Here is a 21403-nt window from a genome sequence, read left to right as displayed (position 1 = left end):
TTTGACGCAGTTTTACAAAAGTAGTTGCTCTATACGTACATTAAAGACACATCATACCCGATTTAAATAAAGTTTTGTACAGTAGTATGGTATACAGTAGAGACGTACCGAGTAGCACTTTGGCCGAGTAGCCGAGTACCGAGTACTCGGCCTTTCACTACTCGGCCGAGTACCGAGTTACCGAGTACTCGGCCTTTCACTACTCGGCCGAGTTACCAAGTACCAATTATGTTTTAAGAAGAACCACCGACACACCTGTGATGAATTTTGAACTTATTGGGATAGTAGTATAGACCTCCTTGTCCATATAATAGTTTTTAAAACTAAATTCCTGCTGAAATTTAATTACGCATTATATTTAAACAATTTTGTTTGTGTCAAAAATTTTACAGAAAAATTATTTTTAAAATTAAAAAATAAATAAATAAAAGGTATGATTAATCAAGTTGGAATTAAAACAAATTACATTGAAATCCCTCTAATGCGGACAATTTTTTTTTGTCCGCAATAGAGAGGTGTCCGCAGGACAGGGGTTTAATAATGTTATTTGCATTGGAACTGGGGAATTAAAAATTGTCCGCATAAGAGGGGTGTCCGTTAGGAGGGGTTTCACTGTATACCAATCAATTATAGTTCTAGTCCGCCAAACATAAATAATTTTTAAAAGCAGATAAAACAAATGTACAGGAACACTGCAGACACGTGTTTCGCCCCCCCCCCCCGTTACAAGGAATGTCTTTTTCAGTGCATAACATGTGAGCTAAAGAATGTAAAGACATTACAACAAAAAAATCCGACTTTTGTCGGATGCCTTTAAATCCACGAGCTCCCATTTTGTGCATTAAAAAAGAAATTCCTTGTAACGCCAAAACACGTGTCTGCAGTGTTCCTGCATTGTGCTTTTAACATTGTTTTATTTAATTTTATTTTTTAAGCAAAGATATTTTTATATTTTTTATAACTAATTTTTGTTTTTAGCAAAAATCCATTTTTAACATAAAAATTCCATATTTTCTATACTTACCTTTTTTGCATAATTTTTAATAAAAAAGTTTTATTAATTTGGGTTACATAAAAATAAAGATTTATTCCATTAAAGCATTACAAACTTCATTTTTCTCAAAATTTAAATTTGACTTATAAATTTTAATTGTAAATGATTGCAGAACATAATGCTTGCTCTTTTTTTTTACAAATTTTAGTATCTGTCTTGGACAATATTCAATTTTTTGCAACTACTCGGTATTGGCCGAGTATCTGATCAGAATTTGGCCGAGTACCGAGTACTCGGCAAATTGGCCGAGTAGGCCGAGTACCGAGTAGTTACCGAGTACTCGGTACGTCTCTAGTATACAGTAAGAACCTGGATACATCAGTACCTTAAATTTAATACAAACAGATGGTATTTAAACCTTTATTTAGTACTGTGACTCACGTTGCAAATAAAAAGGACTCGAGTTTTGTAGATTAGCAAAAACTTAGAACTTCTCCCCTTTCAGAGTAATAAAATTTTAAAAACTTTGTTTCATGGAATAAAACACATTTCTAAGACATGGTATACACAAAAATAACTTTAGTTCTACAGTAATTAATTACGTTAATCAATATTTGAATGGGACTCACTTTACACGGTTTTATGACTCACCTAACGTTTCTCCACTTCAGTCTTTGACCTTAAGATATTACTGATTTCAAAACATCTTATTTTGTAAATTTGATGAAACTTTACTTAAATGCAATGCATGTTAATGCTTAATTACTTATCTTAATGCATCAATCTGTTTTAAAAATACAGTTTTAATAAAAAACATTAATTAACATAAAAGTATATTAAGAATTATAAATCACTTAGAGTAGTATAATTCTTCTGTGGAAAGAACGATGGCACAATTGTAAACTCTCATCTTGAATTAATTGAAACTGGAAGCTTAGACAGACAGTAAAATATTTTGTCTTCTTTTTCTTGACACTTCCAGCATTTTCCTGTTGACTGCAGTGTAGCGATTATAAATTCTCCATTGATAGAATTGGCAACTTTTACAGGATACTTCGCACCATTACATTTCATCTGACACCAGTCGTTACATTTAATACTGCATGATGGTAACATGCTCAATAGGGTGGTTCAAAAAAACGTTTTCTCAGTTAGAGTCCAGAACACCCCCTATTTTTTTAAAAACTTACTAAGAATGTTATGCTGTAACAGTGTTAGCTTCTTACTCAAACTTTAAGAGGCTCAATGGCCCTTAATTTAACATTCGCCGTAGCATAGAAAATGTCCCACATTTAGAATAATTTAATTTCCTCAGCTTTTTTTTTTATAAATAATTATTTTATCGCAATGTATATACATATTACTCGTGTGTATTATAATACATATGTAACGTTGTTTTTCAGTTCAATTTATTTTTTAACCCCTCTCCCCATACGTTTTGGGGGAGGTTTTGAGTACCCTCTTTCAGTTGAAATAGGAAGCTAAAATTCTTCCAGTATATTACTATCCACAAGTCTAACAGTATTGAGGGCTGTCCTGTTATCCAGGAGAAATTTATTTTTACATGTATTTTTAAAAACCCCTAATGCTCAGTCAATATTACTATTTGATATTCAATAACTAATTTTACTCCATTCATCCCGCAGATATGTTGGGGGGGGGGGGGGGTTAGAAACTTGAACGCATATCAACATGCACAGCTCAAAATTCTAATTGCAACCATAACCTATACCTTTCGATATTAAGAGGTTTCTTGAAATCTTGAATCACGTGTTTGCAAGTTTTTTGGACAATTTGTGCTTTTAACGCTGTTTTTTTTTTTTTTTTACTTTTACTTTTGGATGTTCAGTAAGGGCAATGTTACTCCTTTCATCATCAAATCAGTGTTTTTTAGGATTTTAAAAACAAAAGTAACATGCTTAGACAACACTACTACTTGAAGTTTAACTGTAATTTTGTTTCTTTCATCCCTATAGTCAGAGCTTTTTAGAAGCTTGTAAAAAGCTAATTTTATTCCTTTCATTCCTCGGATATGTTTTTAGAGACTTCATAACAAAGCAATACGCTCAGACAAAATTACTACTTGATGATCTGCAAATGTAACTCGATTCCTTTTTTCCAGGCTCAACAAAGAGCTAAATGGTGGAGCTTGGTGTCCGAAGCCTCAAATTTCCAAAGAGGTCCTGGAGCACTTGGAGATCTCGCTCAACTCGCTGCACGTGATCACTGAAGTAGCTACACAAGGACGCTTTGGAAACGGCCAGGGACTAGAGTTTGCGGAGGAGTACATGCTGGAATACTGGAGGCCGGGATTGTCCAGGTGGCTGAGGTACAGAAATGCCTTAGGACAAGAAGTAAGTTTCTATCTTGTCTTCTTTGAAACTGAAAGCTTATACTTCCTCCGTCACAAACTATTCGCTTAATTTATTTCGAAAATGTTTCCTAAATTAGATGCTACATTTGAAGACTTGTACTAAATGTTAGAACTCATGATTTTATGAATTAATTGAAACTTTTATCAGAGGTTTCATTGTTTTATGATATCGATTAACAACATTTGCCAACCAAGCGTTTCCTATTTACCTTTTTGAATCAATATCAAATTTGTTTCAAATATCCAGGGTCCTCACACGCTTAAACTACGCCTCATTTCTTAAGGACTCTTGCACCAGTTATTGCAATCTAATTTTTCTCCCATACTGGTCCAGATCCTCACAAAATGGGGCGTGACTTTAAAGCTTGTGAACTCAGGATTTTTGAAACTAATTTGGTACTGATTTAGTAATCTTAAGCCACGCCCTATTTTTATAGACTCTATCACCAGTAACCGTACAAAGCTACCTTCGTGCTAGTGAATTGGGAATTCATTAGAAAGCAAACAGATTTTTCTCGCATCCTGGTCCTAAAAATTGGGGCGTGGTTTAGAGTTTGCGAACTCTAGATTTTTGAAACTAATTTGGTACTAATTTAAGAAGGAAATGCTTGGTGAGTAAAAGTTGCTAACTGGTATCGTAACACCTTGAAATGGCCAAAAAATGCTCAAACAAAATCACCAAATTATCATTATTAATAATCCGTTCACAAGTATTCAAATATAGAATCTAACTTGGGACGGAGGGAATATTATTTAATTCAATTTGTGCTGTAGAATGTCACCAAAATGAATAGACAGTACAGTACTTAAATGGTGACCCTAAAATCTGTGTTTTTAAGCGATTTCTCTTATGCATTTAGTCTTGAAAGTTTCTTAAGAATGAATCAAGGAGATACTTTAAATTGTATGTCTCCTTTAGTTTAATAACTGAGTACGTAACTTGTGTCATTTTTTTTTGTGCACTAAATACCTAGAAACATGAATTATTCAATGTAAAATTTATAAACGGTATTTGTGTCATTACTCGTTCAAAACATCAAATAACTATCTAAAACGAATTTTTCATAATAGAAATTTTTAAAAATGCCGGAGGTAGGGTCACTTGAATAATACCTATTAAGAAAGTTAAAGACATACAGCTTCAGTTTGGGTTTTTTGAAAAGTACATTGCAAAACATATTTACATTAAATGCAAACATAGTGTGTTTTATTAGACAAATGATTGGGGCAGCTGTATCGATGCTATCCGTCTCGATGCTATTTCTGCTCATGTTTCCTATGCTTGAAAGATCATCAGACATAAAAGTAAAAAAAAAAGACTTATCCACGGTTTTAAAATGATATGTTAAGGATGAAATGGAATACTTTCAGGAATCATCAATGGCAGCATTTAAACTACTTAACACACCTTTCACGTAGTCTCAGTTACACGAAGATGAACAACTTCCATCTATTCCTCCGTTCCACAACCATCACCATTGCACAGAATGAAACGAAAACACCGGTGGGCGAGAGAAAGCAATTCACTGATACCCGGTTCACGTATTTCTTCTTGACATATCTCCGCCGGAAAGACACATTCTGCCCCCTCAAGCTGTAGATGGAATGAGTTCCACCCTCAAAATGGTAATCCATCATCTCAGAGTCGCGCTGGCTTGGCAAAATAAAGACACGTGCGACGTTGAAAAGTGTGAGTCGTGATACTGACAATTGCCACGAGCCTCTTCCCCTCCCTTCGGGAGGGTCCTTCCGCTTCTGTGATTACTCTTCACTTCCAAGTTCTCTTGCTCTCGCCGAGAAAAATGTATGCAAGTTGGCAGTTTCGTTTGAGCTGACTTTCGTTTTTATAATAAACAGCTGTCATCTTTTATGGAACTACCTGAAACTTCATCCTTCTGGGGTAAAATTTTATTTTTTAATTAAATCAATATTGTCTTGCATCCAAAACCAAATTATGATCATCACCTTCGAAAAATCAAATCCTTATTGTAAATATCAGTGTCACTGAACTATTGAATTTGTTGCAGATAATATTATACATGCCCATTCTTAATCCACAATCTATTATAAATGTTTTCTGTCCGATTGAAAAAGTAGGTGTAGGTAACAAAACAGATCTACTCGTAAGTTGCATAAGTAGGCATAAGTAGCTAAACTGATATAAGAAGCATAAATAGACAGAAGATTGCATAAATAGCACAAAACATAAAAGTTGCATACTGTCTGACCACCGATGAGATGGGAAGGCTAACATCCGGTTTACAGGCGGAAATAAACGTATCTATTAGATTTCAGGGATGCCAGCATTTACAGATGTTGGATGTATTTAAACCTCTAAAGTAAGCTGAGTCACATTCTTGTGAAGGATACATGCTCGCCAAATTTTTACTTTTCCCCCACATTCAGATTGACTCGTCCTAACTGGATGTTTGCCAATTCCATAGCAACCGTGTGCAGACTCTATGTAAGACAGAAGATTACATAAGTAGCACAATAAGTGTTAAGATAATGCCCTTAGCACGATAAGTCTATCATTATCCATAACAATCCTTATAACCATCCACTATGCTCATAATAGGAACGGAGTTGTCAACAACAACCCTTATAAAGCCCGCTTTTATTCTGAATAAACAATTTATTGTAAACATTATCTGTTAGATTGCATAATTAGTAAAATAGGCATTAGATGCATTAGTTGTATATGTAGCCAGAAGAGTATATAATTTGAAAACTACTTAAGAAGATACTGCTATAAATATTATATGTCCATTATTATCTACTAGTGGTACCCTCACGGCTTTGCCCGTAATAGAAAAATTGAAAGGTCTTTTGGTTCGCCTGTATATTTACAAATAATGTATGATGAATTTTCTCACCAATTGGCTTGTGCCCATGTTACGGTTCCACGTTATGATAATTTCGTAATTTACTCGTCCATCTTATGAAAATTTTGTTCTTAAAATTCGAATAGAAAAAGAACCACATCGAATTTTCGAAAAATCGCTTCGAGGTGCACACTCCCACGCTACAAACTAACTTTGTGCCAAATTTCATGAAAATCGGCCGAACGGTCTAGGCGCTATGCGCGTCACAGAGATCCTGACAGACATCCGGACAGACAGAGGGACATTCAGCTTTATTATTAGTAAAGATAAAGATAATGGCTTTTACAAAGTCTGTCCCTATCCTTAATAGAAAATCCATTATAACTCTTATATGTTAGATAGCATAGGTTATTGCGTAACTGTATCTATTTCAGTAAGCAAATCTGCTGGTTGTTTTAAAATTTTCGACAAATATACCCTTTTAGTTTAATTTTCTTTGGATTCATAGTCTGAAAGTCATAAGGAAATTGCTCAATCTATGCAAGGAAAAGATATTATATGACTTTAAAACTTCTCTGTAATTATAAAAATATTTCACTGTTAATAATCAAATATGATAAAATTTCCAAAAGAATTTTTGCTACACAAAATGGTGCACCCACAAACATATGTGCCGATGGGAAGAGAGAGACGGGGGTTGGCAGTTAAGTGTCCAACATTAAAAGCAAAAAATGATTTCTAAATCAGAAACTAAGGGACTTGAGAATGACTACGTTAAATAAGGAGAAATTCCAAGCAATTACAAAAAACAAATGTTATGAGTGAAATGAAATTAGAATAAAAGTACACATTTTGTAACAAAAAGTAGTGGTATTGTTTTGCTAGAAAGATCTCATTTTACAAAAATTTCGATACTTTAAGCGCATAAATTGCAAATGCTTAATCCTTAAACTTGAGCTATTGAATTTAGTTAGTCTCAAATCCCTCATGAATTTGGAAAAAAAATTTCAAGAATAATTTGTTACGTCGATATCAAATACTTTCTGATCTGACAAATTTTGGTATCACCGGTTTCTTTCTTAAACTATTTCGTAGCGTAATGAGAATCGCATGGATTTTATTTTTCTTTTCTACCAAGAGAAATTGAAAAAAATTAGAACTGAAACTGCAGAACCTTTTTTATTTATTTTTTTTTTTTAATTTTTTTTTTAAGTAATCTTTTTTTTTTTTTCCTCAAAAACGATCATGGACATATCGAATCGTAATCTCGTATCTCTTTTGAAAGAGATTACGTATCGATGAATCTGAAAGTATTGTGTTATTGGAAAACGATTACATACCAGGAGATGTTTTTAGTGTGGACGCAATCGGAAGAAAACGGAATGCTCTTTCTTTCTGAGAGATTTAGTTTCTTTCTCAAGCATACTATCTCGGAAACTATATCTTTTCATATGAGTTGTTTACCTTTGCTTGCTTGCTTGCTGGTTCTGGTTACTTTACATACAAAGTGCATACGCGGCCTGAAAAACCTTGAAAGTTCTTAAACATCATCACTTTTTTCAATGCAGTCAAACGCAAAAAAAATAATAAATAAAAAAAATTTGAACTTTGAGATCTTGAATTCAAATTATGTTTTTCGCAATCACGAGTGTGTGTGTGTATGTAGGCGTGTGTGTTTGTGTGTGGGGAGGGGGGTATGTGTGTAAGTAGCTGTGTGTATGTGTGTTTGTGTGGGGAGTATGTGTATGTGTCGGTAGTTGTGTGTATGTGCAGGTGTATGTGTGTGTATGTATAGGTGTGTGTGTGTATGTGTAGGCGTCTGTATGTATGCGTGTGTGTATGTGTGTGTGGGGTATGTGTGTGTGGGAATTTAAGTGTATGTGTGTTTGTGTGGGGGGTATGTGTATGTGTGGGTAGTTGTGTGTATGTGTAGGTGTCTGTATGTATGTGTATGTGTTTGTAGGTGTATGTGTGTGTAAGTGTACGTGTGTGTAGGTGTATGTGTGTGTAGGTGTAGGTGTATGTGTAAGTGTAGGCAAGTAAGTGACGCAACCTGGAGACGGTTTTCGCTAGAGGAGCAGCATCGTGAGGCCAGTTGACGGTGGTGCTGCAAAGGGAGGCGGGGGGAAAATAAAATCATAGGAATGCAAAACAGTCAAATGAGAACAATAAGCAATGTGATTGCTCAAAAAAAAGAGCTGATGCGTGCATCACATGACTTCCTTTCACACCTATTTAATACTAATAGTGCTTTATAATAAGCAAAGAAACATTTTAAAAATTTTACAAAAATGTAAAGATAAACTGTCTAAGTTTTTTTTTCACTCACAAATGTTCGATGTTTGCGCCTTTCGTAACGTTTTATGCAGATTAATTTTTCCAATATTGGCATTTTTGATGTGATTCGATGGTTTGCTTTCTAAATATCGCCAATAGTGGCCAAAATGAAACCAGATAAAAAAACCCGCCAAATTTGTCGCCAAGTTAGAGATAAAACTTGGCGACCGAAAGCTTGGCGGTATATCGCCAAGTGTTTGCCAAATTATAACACCACTTGAGTTTGATTTGAAATTAACAATTATTTCCCCCCAAAAAGGTGTAAAAGACCTTCTTTGGAACATCCGAATGCCACCAAAACGGAAGGTGCACAACTAGATCTCACTAGGAGTCTATATACCAAATTTCAACTTTATAGGACCTATCGTTCTTGAGTTATGCGACATACATACGCACATACGGACGTCACGAGAAAAGTCGTTGTAATTAATTCGGAGAATGTCAAAATCGATATTTCGGGTGTTTATACGTTCTGAGGCACTTATCCACGTGTGGTCGGGTTAAAAAAAAAAAAAAAAAAAAAACTCAACATTCATTCGGGGGTGAGCAAAATGGAAATTAAGGCCGATTTTTTAGTGAAATTTTTTTTGCGAATACAATATTTCCTTTTTTGTAAAACGAAGTAAAAAAGAGAAAAAGAGGTTTTAATATTCTATGTAAACATGAAATTCTTACAATTTTCAGAAGCAACTACATTTGTGTTACGACGAAATTTTAAGAGGGATAATGTACAGAAGACAAATATAAACTATGAACGCATTTTATACAACTTGCCCTAGATGCATGTGTGCAGGCCGTCGAAAGGTCAAAAAAGTAAGGGGGTGTATGAAATTCATGGCCCCTTAATTATTTCAAGCGTGTCTCAAAGACAGCGAACGATAATGGTTTTTTCAGTGTCTTGTTATAAGGCGAAGTCACTGCAAGGTATTGACAATGAATCTTGTTCTGAGTATAGTATTCGCTGGGGAAAAAAGGGGGATCCGGGGGTTCCCCCCCCCCCCCGGAAAATTTTAAAATGTGCAGTTTTAAAAATGCCTTTTAGCTTCATATTTTTCAAATTCCATTTTGCAATTCCACTTTGGGTGTCACCCCCCAGACTAGTGACACCCGGGGTGGACCCCCCACTGACACAATGGAACCTCTTTTAATCCGAAATAATGGGTAACGGAGGACTATCAAACCGTTCGGAGTATAGAACGTATAATACTTTTCATGTGTCCTGAACACATAACAACAACTTAATTGGCTAAAATTGATCGTAAATGCTACGGAAAAGAGAGAAATGCTTTGTTGTATAAAATTTGTTTGTTTATTTAATAGTAAACATAGACTATTAACAACATTACAGTAGAAAGAAATTATATTAATAAACATACAATACAGTATACTGCGGTGCATAATGTGCAAACTAGTGACGGTTTTTAAAAGAGTTGCTCTTTTTATTTCTGGACCAATGATGAAATGCGATTTGTCGCTGCTTAGTCTTAAATTTTGTGTTCGAAATTAAATTTGTCGTTCGGACTACGAGAATTCGGGTTAAAGGGGTTCTACTGCTCTTTGAGAAATTCTAACAATCTGCAAAAACATCTGGAAATTCCTTTATTTCCTAATTCCCTCCGAGTGAAGCACTAAAATATATGCTTAAATAAAATCTGCCGATGAATTTTAAGCTCAAGCTGAAAAATCAAGAAACTTTTCACTTATTGAAAATTCTAATTTCTTTCAAAATGGAAAAAGCTATTCGAAAAAAAAATAGATGTAACTGAAAGTACTATAAAAGACTTGTGATTTAATATTGATCTCAATTATTGAGAATAAGAAGTACGATTTAAACTCAGAATGAAACGTGAACATTCTTCCAAATAAATATACTGATTTGAAAGTAGTATTAAATTTCGTTTAAGTTTCGTGTTTCCTATATCTTTGAAAATTATGGTTGCCGAGGATGGTACTCGTAAACTAATAATATTTGCATCATACAAATATGTTTACTGCTAAAACTAAAACATATATTATGTATAACTTTAAGGTTTTAAGCATGTTTTTTAAGTTTGCAATCTAAGACTTTTTTTTTGTTTTGAGTATGAAGTTAGTTCTTTACAGTTAGAATACAACATGTTACTCACTGTTGTATTTTCAATACAACATAAATGAAAAGAAAGAGTTTAGCTTTTGGAATCGTTTAACTAGAACACTGAATTTTCTTTGCTGCTAACCAGGGCTGCTGTGTCGGATGGAAAATGACAGGATCTAACTCCGACTCCAGGAATTTAGCAGCCCTGCTGCTAACTACTTCGGTGCAGATGCACTGCAAAAAAAAGTGTGTACGGTTACCAGTATTAATGGGTGTAATGTTACACAAATTCTGAAGTGTGTAGTATCATTGTTTTAAAAACTCAAATTGGTTGGAGGAACCTTGCACTATGGTTTCAGTAGAATTCAAAGCGAATGCGTAGTGATCAAAATCGGAGCAAAGCAAACAAACTCTTACTAGCGAAAGAAAACCGGCCTTTGTGGCCGAGCGGTAAAAGCTCTTGCTTTGCGACCTGACTGTGAGATTCGCGTTGTGGGCTCGGACACCACTCAGGTTACATCCTCTCTTAATGCAATAAAAATGTCTTGTTTGTATATTAAACTAAATAAATAATTGGTGTATATAAGTTTTGAAAAGGCATGAACTAGATAAATATTGAGTAAACGAATAAATAAAATCAAGAACTGTAAAGAAGTTGTTTCTAAGATGATTTCTTTATACTGTTATAACGAAATTTCAAGCATTGTAAACCTACTAATTTATTTTTATACTTTCAATTTAAAACGTATAGAAAGAAATTATTACTTGATCATTTGATACATCTGGATAATTTAAACCATTGAATAGCTATTAATTAAAGTTTTAGTCTACTTGCAATTAAAAGTGAGTAAACGTTCAGGAAACGCTGATGAAAGCTTAACTTTTGCTAATGTGGAGGGTAGATTGGGGAACATTTACGAGGATTTTTTTCAAGACTTTTCTCATTTTTATGTTTGAACCTAGGAAATGTTAGACATTGTGGTTTTATGAAGCAGTTAATGAAGTCAAAATTTGTATATTCAGTTGTTGCTCAGCTTGTGTTTTTAACAGTAAAAAAATGTTCTTTGAGTCCAAGTCGGTTGCGTAAACTTACCCTGAACACGGGGCAAGTTTACTCATCGAGTAGGGCACGTTTACACACATTACAAATGGTACCAAGGAGTAAGTGAAATAGATATTTAACCAAATTTAAGTATTTTATTTCTCTTAAAACACTTTACTGATAAGATAATCTCAGATAATTAAAGAACGTTTTATAGTCCTAAAACCATAGGACTTATTGTAAATTAAAAACATGAAACTATTTAGTCATCTTCTTCGTCACTCAGATTTTACTAACAAAAATAAAGTATTTCTTTTCGCATACTTGTCATGGGACTGCGTTTTGACATGTAAGACGTTGAACCCTTTCTTGTCCTTTTTTTGATTGGTTATGTGCTTTCAAACAATAGATGCAAGCACAATTTTCTACTTCGTGAACAGAATTAGTTTCCTTTTTACAGAGTGTACTAACTTTTTCCCTGTCGCAGGTTTTGGTTTCATACTTTTTTCTTCGATGTCTTCTATTTCTGCTTCAATAGAAACTTGTAAATTTTAAAGTAATTTCTCCTTTTTTTTTTTTTTTTTCTTCTTTGTAGCTTCTAACTGCTCTTGTCTGATGGCTTCTTTAATCGGAGTATCAGTTAGGATTCTGATCAGCTTTATTTTTTCCTTTCCTGGTTCTTAAGCTTTGGTCCTACTTTTTCAAATGGTCTTAGTTGGGGTAGTACATATGTGATTCTGTGGAAGGCATACTGGGAAAAATACTTGGATTATCGATAAGCCTTTTGATTATTTTGACATGTAAAGTGGTTTTGTTAGTGTTTTGAACTAAATGTCTTAATATCTTTAAAATAAAGAAAATGTATTACAGGCTGAATAGTGTATAAAGTTAAAGCTGAACAATCATAAAGACGACACTATATGATGGTAAGCTATAAGATCTTTTACTTAGTTTAAAATGAATGGTGATTTTCAAAACTAAATAACCTAAAAATACTAAAGATTTGAAACAATACAGAGCGAAAAAAGCGTCCAAGTCCCGTTTGGAAGTAAGACAGACACAGTAAGAACGTGCGCAAGAATGCCCCGATGAAAATGCGTAAAAGTGCCCCGTCGGCAAGGTTGGATTTATTTTTAACGTGCAAAAGAAAAAAAAATTAATAACGTTTCTGTCCATACAAATACATTTCTCAAAAAAGGATAAAATTCTGCTATTTTTCATATATTTATTTGTTTTTAACAAAGTATTATTCCTTCACAATAAGCTTCAAAACGTTCAACACAAAATTTACTCGGCTTGGTAGAAAACAGATTTTCCTATCCGCATGCTAAACCGAAACTCTGCTGATGCTCAAAAACTTGTGAGAATATTTGCTAGGAAGTTGTATCAATCTGGTATGACTGTTGGCTCTCCAGTAATAACTCGTTTTTGAAAAAGGGCTCAGCCTTAATGTACCCGATGCGTAAACGTGCTCCGGTCTACCCTCATCTTTCAAGAAATTTCTCGGTAAACATGCAGAAATTTCTGGTGTAACCTTACGCAGAAATGAGTGAGACGGTACACTATAGTTATACTACCATGGTGTAACCTTCCACAAGCGATGTGTAACTTCACACCAATTATATCAGTTAAGTTACTTCAGAGCAGTGGAGGCAGCTAAGATGCCACCGAATTTTTGGAGTCTTTTTGTTACAAGCGACATATTTAACAGCATAATTGTGAGTTTAATTATTCTTAACAGCCGCGCGTTGGTAGAATCATATTTTCATAGATTGTGCAAGGACACCTCAAAAGATTTCTGCAAAATGTTGCTTAAATGTATTACCTAATTTCCTTCAAGTAACAACACTATACTAAAACTTTAAAGTAATTTCAAAATATTTAATTTTGCGTTTCGCATGAAAACGCTCTCAACGTGGGGTTTTCTATCAAAGGTTAAAATCTTATCGTAGTTTTAGAAGTAAATTAACTGACTCATCATTAAATAAAGGCGACTTGTATTGCAGTTTCTTTTAAAAACATAACGGTACATTTAAAAGTACTAATAACGGCATTAAATACCTTCTCAGAGAGCAAGCTAGCCAGCCACACGTTTTGAAGCTACCGCCAAAACCTAGACCTGCTTGCACCTAGAAACAATAATTATGGTAATAATCTCGGAGTATCTATGAAAAATAATAACACGAGAAGCGGAAAAAAAGTTCCGCTGCTGTAACGAAGGCGACTAATTAAATATGACGTAGAAATGACGTTACTGCGATGTTAACGAAACGCGAAGTTTTCGTTTTCTCCCCTACCGCTCGTTATGCTTCTTGAATTATAAATCGCGCTTTTATTTTTCGTGTTTCTTGGATAATTGGTAAAGTTTCTGCCGCATTAAACATCAAAGTAGCTTCTTCGTTATGGATAGTTATGTCTAATGAGCGAGATGTGGGTCTGGATACTCATGAATTATTCGCTCTGGGATTATCTTTTCGAGCGAGTTGAGTTGTCTGGTTAGGGGGGCCGGTTGGAGAAAAGAAAAGGGGGAGTTTAGGATTTAAATTGCATCACGGGTGCAAGTGCGTGAATAAGTGAATTTCAGTATTTGATTTGTTTAAAACGAAAGAAATTGCACTCAGATCTGCAAGGTGTGAATTTGAGGTGCGATAGGAGCGTTCTCTCCGGTATTTTAGTTCTAAAAGAGCTATAGATCCGGTCTTAACTTTGTGCCACTTCGAGTTTTTATTAGTGTATTTTACCTTTTAAAAAGCTAAAGGCCCTACTATTTTGCTATATCTTAATATATAAAAATCTTCTGTGCGGACGTTTGTCACCATAAGGCTTTTAAACGGCTGGGCCGATTTTGATCAAATATTTTGTGTGTACTAAAGTTGTGGCAAGCATGGTTTCGAAGCGCGATGGATCGAATCGGAAACGTTTTTGTTTATTAATTAATTTAAACATTGGATGGTTATATCTCCCAATTGATTTATATTTATTTTAACCTATTGTTGAGCGAGAACTGAAATAAATATTTAACTCGTTGCCAAAGGATAATAAGAAAACCAGCTCTGCTTTTTGTAATGAAATTTCACGTGATATGTCAATTGAGAATAGATAAAATGTGGGGAGAGAGAGAGAGAGAGTGAAGCCTTCATTTCTTGAAAGCAACGATTTTAGGTTTTCCTAGCCAAATGATCAGAAAGGACCGTACCAAGCAACATTTGTTTCTCGGCTGATTCAATCTGTGTTTTGGCAGCAATGTCAAGAAGACTTTAAGGATTACACTATTAAGGAAAAAGATGTTGGAATTTAAAGACGAAACAAATTTTTATTTTCGTCCAGATAAACTACAACAGGGTTGTTCTGTACACAAAAGATCAGTGCAGTGGAAGATCTTTATCTTTGGTGGAAAGAACAAATTAGGCAATATATGAAGTTTTAAAACTTTTCGTTCAAAAGATCGGACCGCTATTTGGTCTTAGTTAGCTTCTCTCACTGATCGGCTGGATTACAGTAACGTGGTGGCTTGGCGACTTTGGCTATAAACAATAGAGTTGCGTGATCATTTGTTTACATTTTAAAGCTACTGTTAATGTAATTTATTGTATTTTTTGTTTTTTTAGCGAAATATTTCAAATTGCAAATAATTGTTTTTCGTTTTTAAAGAGTGTTTAGTCATTTTAGTTGAAGAATGTGTTTATTTTACATCGGGAGCGGAAGGGGGAGGGAGGATGAGTGATTTTCGCTTATTCAGAGAACTGTTTTTACCTTTATCATTTTTTAAAACGATATCCTTTTGACTGTTTTATTCTTTTTCATATGGGGGATGTTGCAGCGGGATTTCCCGTTTGTTCTAGATGGGTAGTTAGTTTTTTACACTTAATAACTGAGGACGCTTTTTATCCCTTGAGTATGGCTGAAGGTACAAACCATCACGTACGGGAGAAAAAAAAGTTAATACATCAACTGCTCAGTGGGCATTAGATAAATCAAGTTGTAATAAATATACGTATTCTGACACAAAGCAGCTTAAATCATTTTCTTTTTACTAATTTTTTTTTTAACAAAACGGTTCAAACACTTGATAGTTTATTGAAATTTTTTAACTTTTCAATTTACAAAGTTTGAACAGAACAACGTCTGTCGGGTCCTCTAGTATATATATATATATATATATATATATATATATATATATATATATATATATATATATATATATATATATATATATATATATATATATATATATATATATATATATATGCATCGAATGTTTGATAAATGGGTCAATCTCACAGAAATGGTTATTTTCATGTCTTTGTCTCAACGTGCGATTTTTTTTTTTTTTTTTTTTTTTTTTTTTTTTTTTTGTCTCTTTCATATTTTTAGGGGTTTAAATACTTTTCAGAAAAGAGTTTAACGAGATAGTTGAAATATAATTTTAATATTATATTTTAAATAAATTTAATTTCAATTTAACTACCCAAATGTCATTCCCTCATTTATTTTCACTTTACGTACAAAATAAGCAAAAACTATTTCTTAGCACACAAGCAATGAATTCACATTTTTGTGTTTTTTGTTTCAAAATATTGAATAATTTAAGTTCAAAAAATAATGTTGAAATTTTCATTAAAAAAGTGTTCAGGTAAATATTATTAAATTTGTCTCCAGCGAGTAATGTCATTCCCTCACAACAGTCAAATTCCTTCCCAGAATCACAACGAAATATTTTTTTTAACAAAACGTCTAGCGCTTTATTACTGGTTGCCCAAAAACCTATTGCAGCATATTTGCTTCGTTTATTTCTTCGAAAAGTGAATCTAAGCTTGAAAATGCGAGAGTTTGAGAAGTGTCCCTAATAATTTGGCCACCCACTGTAATTGTATGCTAAAATGTAGGTGAGACTTCAAATGGAAGTTCATTGTTTATCACGGTCATTGTTGAACAACGATTTTATAGGTTTTTCCACAGTTTCGCCGACATTTCGAACTCTCTCCCCCCCTTTAATATATCAAAAGTTATGATTGAAACGAAAAACAGGTGAAAATCGGGAGGGGGATGAAATGTCGGCGAAACTGGGGAGACACCGATTTTATTGGAATGTATCTCGAATTGTTAAAGAAAAAAAATGTTACTGACTTTATTAAATGAAAAGTAACAAAAATAAAATGTTTCTTTGTTGACCGAAATTCACTTCATTTTTTGTTTATATTACTTGCTTACAATGCAATGTTTGTGATACAATGCATAGCGCACTGCAGCATTAATACGGGAGTTACTGTTCAGAAACTAATTTTGAAATTGCTGAAAGTCGACTTCCCACATTTAAATAGTCTATGTAGTGTTACGAGTCATAGAAATCGTATGATATTGTTAAGTACAAATATGGAGTTTTAACATTAAAGGAAAAAAAATGCTACGTTAAAGTTGCATTACCTCTTTCAAAATAATTCATTTTGCATCACATTTCAGAATAATTGCTTCAAGATAAATAATCGATCCCAATAATCAAATACAACCAACAACATACATAACTCCGGGCCACACTTAAGACGGACGTTTAGTTTTAAGTTTTCACAGAGCTTAGCACAAAGATTTAGCGGCAATATCAAAGCCATAAACCCAACTACATATTTTCATGCTAAATAATTTGCTATGTTACAATTTCATATTTTCGCCTCGCGGCTCCAAGTTTAATATGAAAATCATTTCCCTCTTAACTTTACGACTCCTAAAATAGGCAGAACAAATAAACGCATGCCTGGTCATTTATTACTAGCATCATAAAAGTCGTCAAAAGAAATAGACATATGAAATTGTATGTGGTGTTTCCTTTATATATACATCCAAAAATCTCGGCTTGAATAGTTTTATGCATCTTTTAGCTCGGCATGTTGCTGAGATTCACCAAAGTATAATAAATCAACTTAGTTTTATAGTGGTTTTTGCATTGGGCTTTTCTTGCTATTTTTTTTCCTTTTGCCTTTCAGTTTATGCCTAGGAAAACGTTTTTCTTTCTCGTCTTTAAGATGTTGTTTCTTTTATGCCTCAGTAAGAAAAAAAGACGGTAACGTCATTAAATATTAACAACCGCCGTCGTATATTAAGTTGAGAATTCCCGGATAGGGACTTTTTTAAGAACATTTGCGGTAAAAGTCTTTTTTTTAATCCATATTTTCTTTTCACTCTCATACTTTTCGCGTAGTTTTAAATATGCAACGCTTTTTCTCGTGACGTCAGTGACTTTGCCTGAAAAGCTTTACCTAGAGATTTTTTTTTCTTTTATTGCTAGGTTTGCGAAGTGGAATTTCTTCTCCTTAATGAATTCGCTTTAAAAAAAAACCTTCCCAGAAAAAGGTGGGAACGTTCATTACGCAAAATTCTTTTACTTTAATTATGTTTGCTGTCGAAAGTGAAGTGGTCAATTATAAAATAATATATCATGATTCAAAGCGCTAGAATCTGATAGACTCATTCATTGCGTTAAGACTACTAGCTTTTTGTTATAGGAAAATTAATTTTGAATTTTAATTAAATGCAGTTATTTTCATTGATGTAAATGCTTTTGAGAATTCTGCGTTTATTCTAGCACATCCAAATTATGCAGCGCAAAATTGCGGGATAATATTTAGTGAATTGGCCCTTTTTGGACTAGAATAGTAAATATGTTAGAATAATAAATTCATATATTCGTTCTTTTTGTAGTCTCATGCATTCATTTTATCATGCGTCATTGATTTCATTCAGAATTTTTTTTGCTAAGGAAGTTACTGCATAGGAATCACACACTCTAAACTTAGCCAAAAAGAGAGTATGAGGACTGATGTGGCATAATTTAATGTATTTTCCGAAGAGTGATCACTATATGTCGTGGGAGGAATTTTAAAAAGTTAACACCTATTCCATAAACTAAAAAATTTACTGTTACGTGTTGAGAATTTGAAACAGATATGACTATATTTTAAACTACCTTAAACGTATTTTCATCCATGCATCTTGCTTTTAAAGTACATTTTCTAAATTCGATAATGTGATGTACTTTTGAATTTTAAACGCGTATTAGATGATCAGTTTCGAATGCCAATTAGCTGTAATTGACGCAACAAATTACTTAGCTCCAAGCCACAAAATATTGGTAAACATGACCGTAGGGTGGTCGAAAAAAAAATTTTTTTTTCAGCTAGAGTCCAGGACAACCCTTTTTTTTTTTTTTCCTTTTTTTTTAAGACTTACTGATAGTATTATGCTGTAAAAGTTATAGCTCCGTATCCAAATTTTAAAAGGGTGCTCAATGACCCCTAAATTTAACATTAGCCGTTACATAGAAAATGCCTCAGATTTAGAAACATTTAATCTCCGCAGCTGTTTTTTTTATAAATAATTATATATTATTTCAGTGTATATGCATATAACTAGCGTATATTATAATATGTAGTATTGTTTTTTCAGTTCAATCTATTTTTACCCCCCCCTCCCCATACTTATGAAGTTTAGGGGAGGGGGTTGAGCACCCTTTTTCAGTAAAAATACGAAGTTAAAATTCTTCCAGTATATTACTTTCCATAAGTCTGAAAATATTGAGGGTTTGTCCTGTTATCTTGGATAATTTTTTTACATGCATTTTTGAACCACCCTAATGTACCTATGTCTTGTTCGAAAGAAATATTGCACAATATCTACCTACTGTTCGGATGCGTAATATTTTCATAACGTAGTCAGCTAAAAAATTGTAATGAATTAAATATTGAAAATTCAAAACAAATATGCCCCCACTTTAAATAATTTTAAACATTTTTTCATCCGGGAATATTGCGTTTAAAAGACCTGCTCTAAAGTCCTGAATGTGATATAGGGGAATGTGGGGCAAAGGGAAATAGCGGGGCAAAGTGAAGTGGTGAAATATTTACTCTGATTTTAGCGCCACTAACCAAGTAATGGTTTAACTATGTTGTAACACATGTAGTTTATTCCAGTTAAGAAAAAATTACTTTTGAAAATCAAAGAATGTGATAATATAATCAATTTTCAAAAAATGATACTCATATTGTAATATTGCTGCAAGTCAAAAATTATCTTTCTTATTATTAAATGTTAAATTTATGGTTATTGACATTTTAAATATTAATTGAGACTTACTAATATTCAGTGCAGTATTTACTTACTTGTTTAATATTAAGCTTACTTGTATTTTAAATGCTTTGTACAGTTAGTCAAATGCAGTCGGGGCAGTGTGGATGGGGCAAAGTGAAATAGTTCATTTCATTTATTTAATTAATCTTTTATCAAATAACTTAGGTAATCATTTATTAACTGTTTCTCATTTACATTCCTTCATTTAATAATTCCCTGATTTATGCATTTATGCACTTATTTCCATATTCATTCTCTATTTTACTAACTAATTTATTTTTTCTTCTTTGTTAACTTATTTATCTTTGCTTATTCGTTTATTGTTTCATTTCCTTTTCAGTTATCCATTCATTCTTTTATTTACTTATTTATTTGATTAAAAATATCTTTCGAAAATATTTCATTAGAAAAATATTTCATTTTTCACTTCACACTGTGAAAAAAATAAGTGAAAAATTTCCACCTTTTTTTGCAGTTAAAATTTACTGCTAAAAATAAAAAATAATGTTTCAGTGCAAGTTTTGTTATAGAATATATTGTTCTTTCTTCATGTACTGTAATTTTCAGAAAAAATTTTCAACTTGTTAATTTTGAAAGAAATTATCTTAACTATTTTACTTTGCCCCACATTCCCCTACTTTTGACTCTTAAATGCTTATTAGTTGATCAATTTCGAACGATAATTAACACCAACTGAAGCAACAAATTGTTCCATTTCATCCCACATCATACTGATAAACATGTACACACCTCCTGTTTGAAAAAGATATTGCTCAATATCTGCTTACTGTCCTGATGCGCAATATTTTCATTACTCGGTGATTTGCAAAATGATCTTAGGAAATTGGAAGGATTAGCAGCGACATAACCCCGATTGCGCAAACAATTCCACAAAGCGGCTCTTGTGCAAATATTTCGTCATTGCGTCGGCATTTTCATGTGCTTTTCATAATGAAGTCGGCCGGCAAAATATCCTATAACCGTGATATGCATAACATCCTGTTTCGTGTTTATGTCCCTTCATTTTGTAAGTGCATTATCATTCCAGCAGCAAATATGAATCTGTTCGCCGAAATGGCCGGCTATTATGTCAACAGGGCGCACTTAGGTTAATAATGCAAGGCCACTATCCGGGGATTCAACTGTGGCCGGATACTAATTTGAGGTTGAGCTTTCGATTACCGGAATGAATTGCCCCTCTATTTATCCAAGCACTTGTGTTATAAATATTCTAATGAAACTCCGCGGACAGCTAACATCGAACGTGGTTGTTATTTACCGAAGTTTTGTGTTATTGACGAGGCATAGTAATCGATTCGAGTTTTTTACCCTTTTGTCTGGGGTTACGAGTTATTGGATCACATCCTAACGACATGGCAATGTTTAGAAGGATAATGGTACAAAAGGTCTGAGATATGGTTTCTTTGTTGCGTAAAAATTTCATAGCTGGCATAAGTGCACTGTTATCTTAAGCGGCAAATAGAAAACGAACTATTTTCTCGCCAAAAATAACTAGCTCCGTTTTACATCATTTATTTACATGCATCTATAATCCCAGGGTATACCGCGGCAATTTCGCTATACCGGTTTTTACTGAGATAAAATACCGGTATCTTCGGTATTAGCTAAAAATAATAAA

At 33.5% G+C, this 21403-nt stretch overlaps 1 protein-coding gene across 1 annotated transcript in view; it reads left to right on the top strand.

The window, feature by feature from the left end:
- LOC129225020 (discoidin domain-containing receptor 2-like) overlaps positions 1 to 21403 on the top strand; it is a 141596-nt gene that overhangs the window by 26141 nt on the left and 94052 nt on the right. The window contains exon 3 of the mRNA XM_054859567.1: positions 3117 to 3348. Coding sequence (XP_054715542.1) covers positions 3117 to 3348 — 232 coding nt within the window. The remainder of the gene's footprint in view (positions 1 to 3116; positions 3349 to 21403) is intronic.

Source organism: Uloborus diversus, chromosome 6 (assembly GCF_026930045.1).
Source record: "Uloborus diversus isolate 005 chromosome 6, Udiv.v.3.1, whole genome shotgun sequence".
In the NCBI taxonomy this organism is placed as follows: domain Eukaryota; kingdom Metazoa; phylum Arthropoda; class Arachnida; order Araneae; family Uloboridae; genus Uloborus; species Uloborus diversus.
The sequence above is the reverse complement of the archived record's forward strand: the minus strand, read 5'-3'. Positions and strand labels throughout refer to the sequence as shown.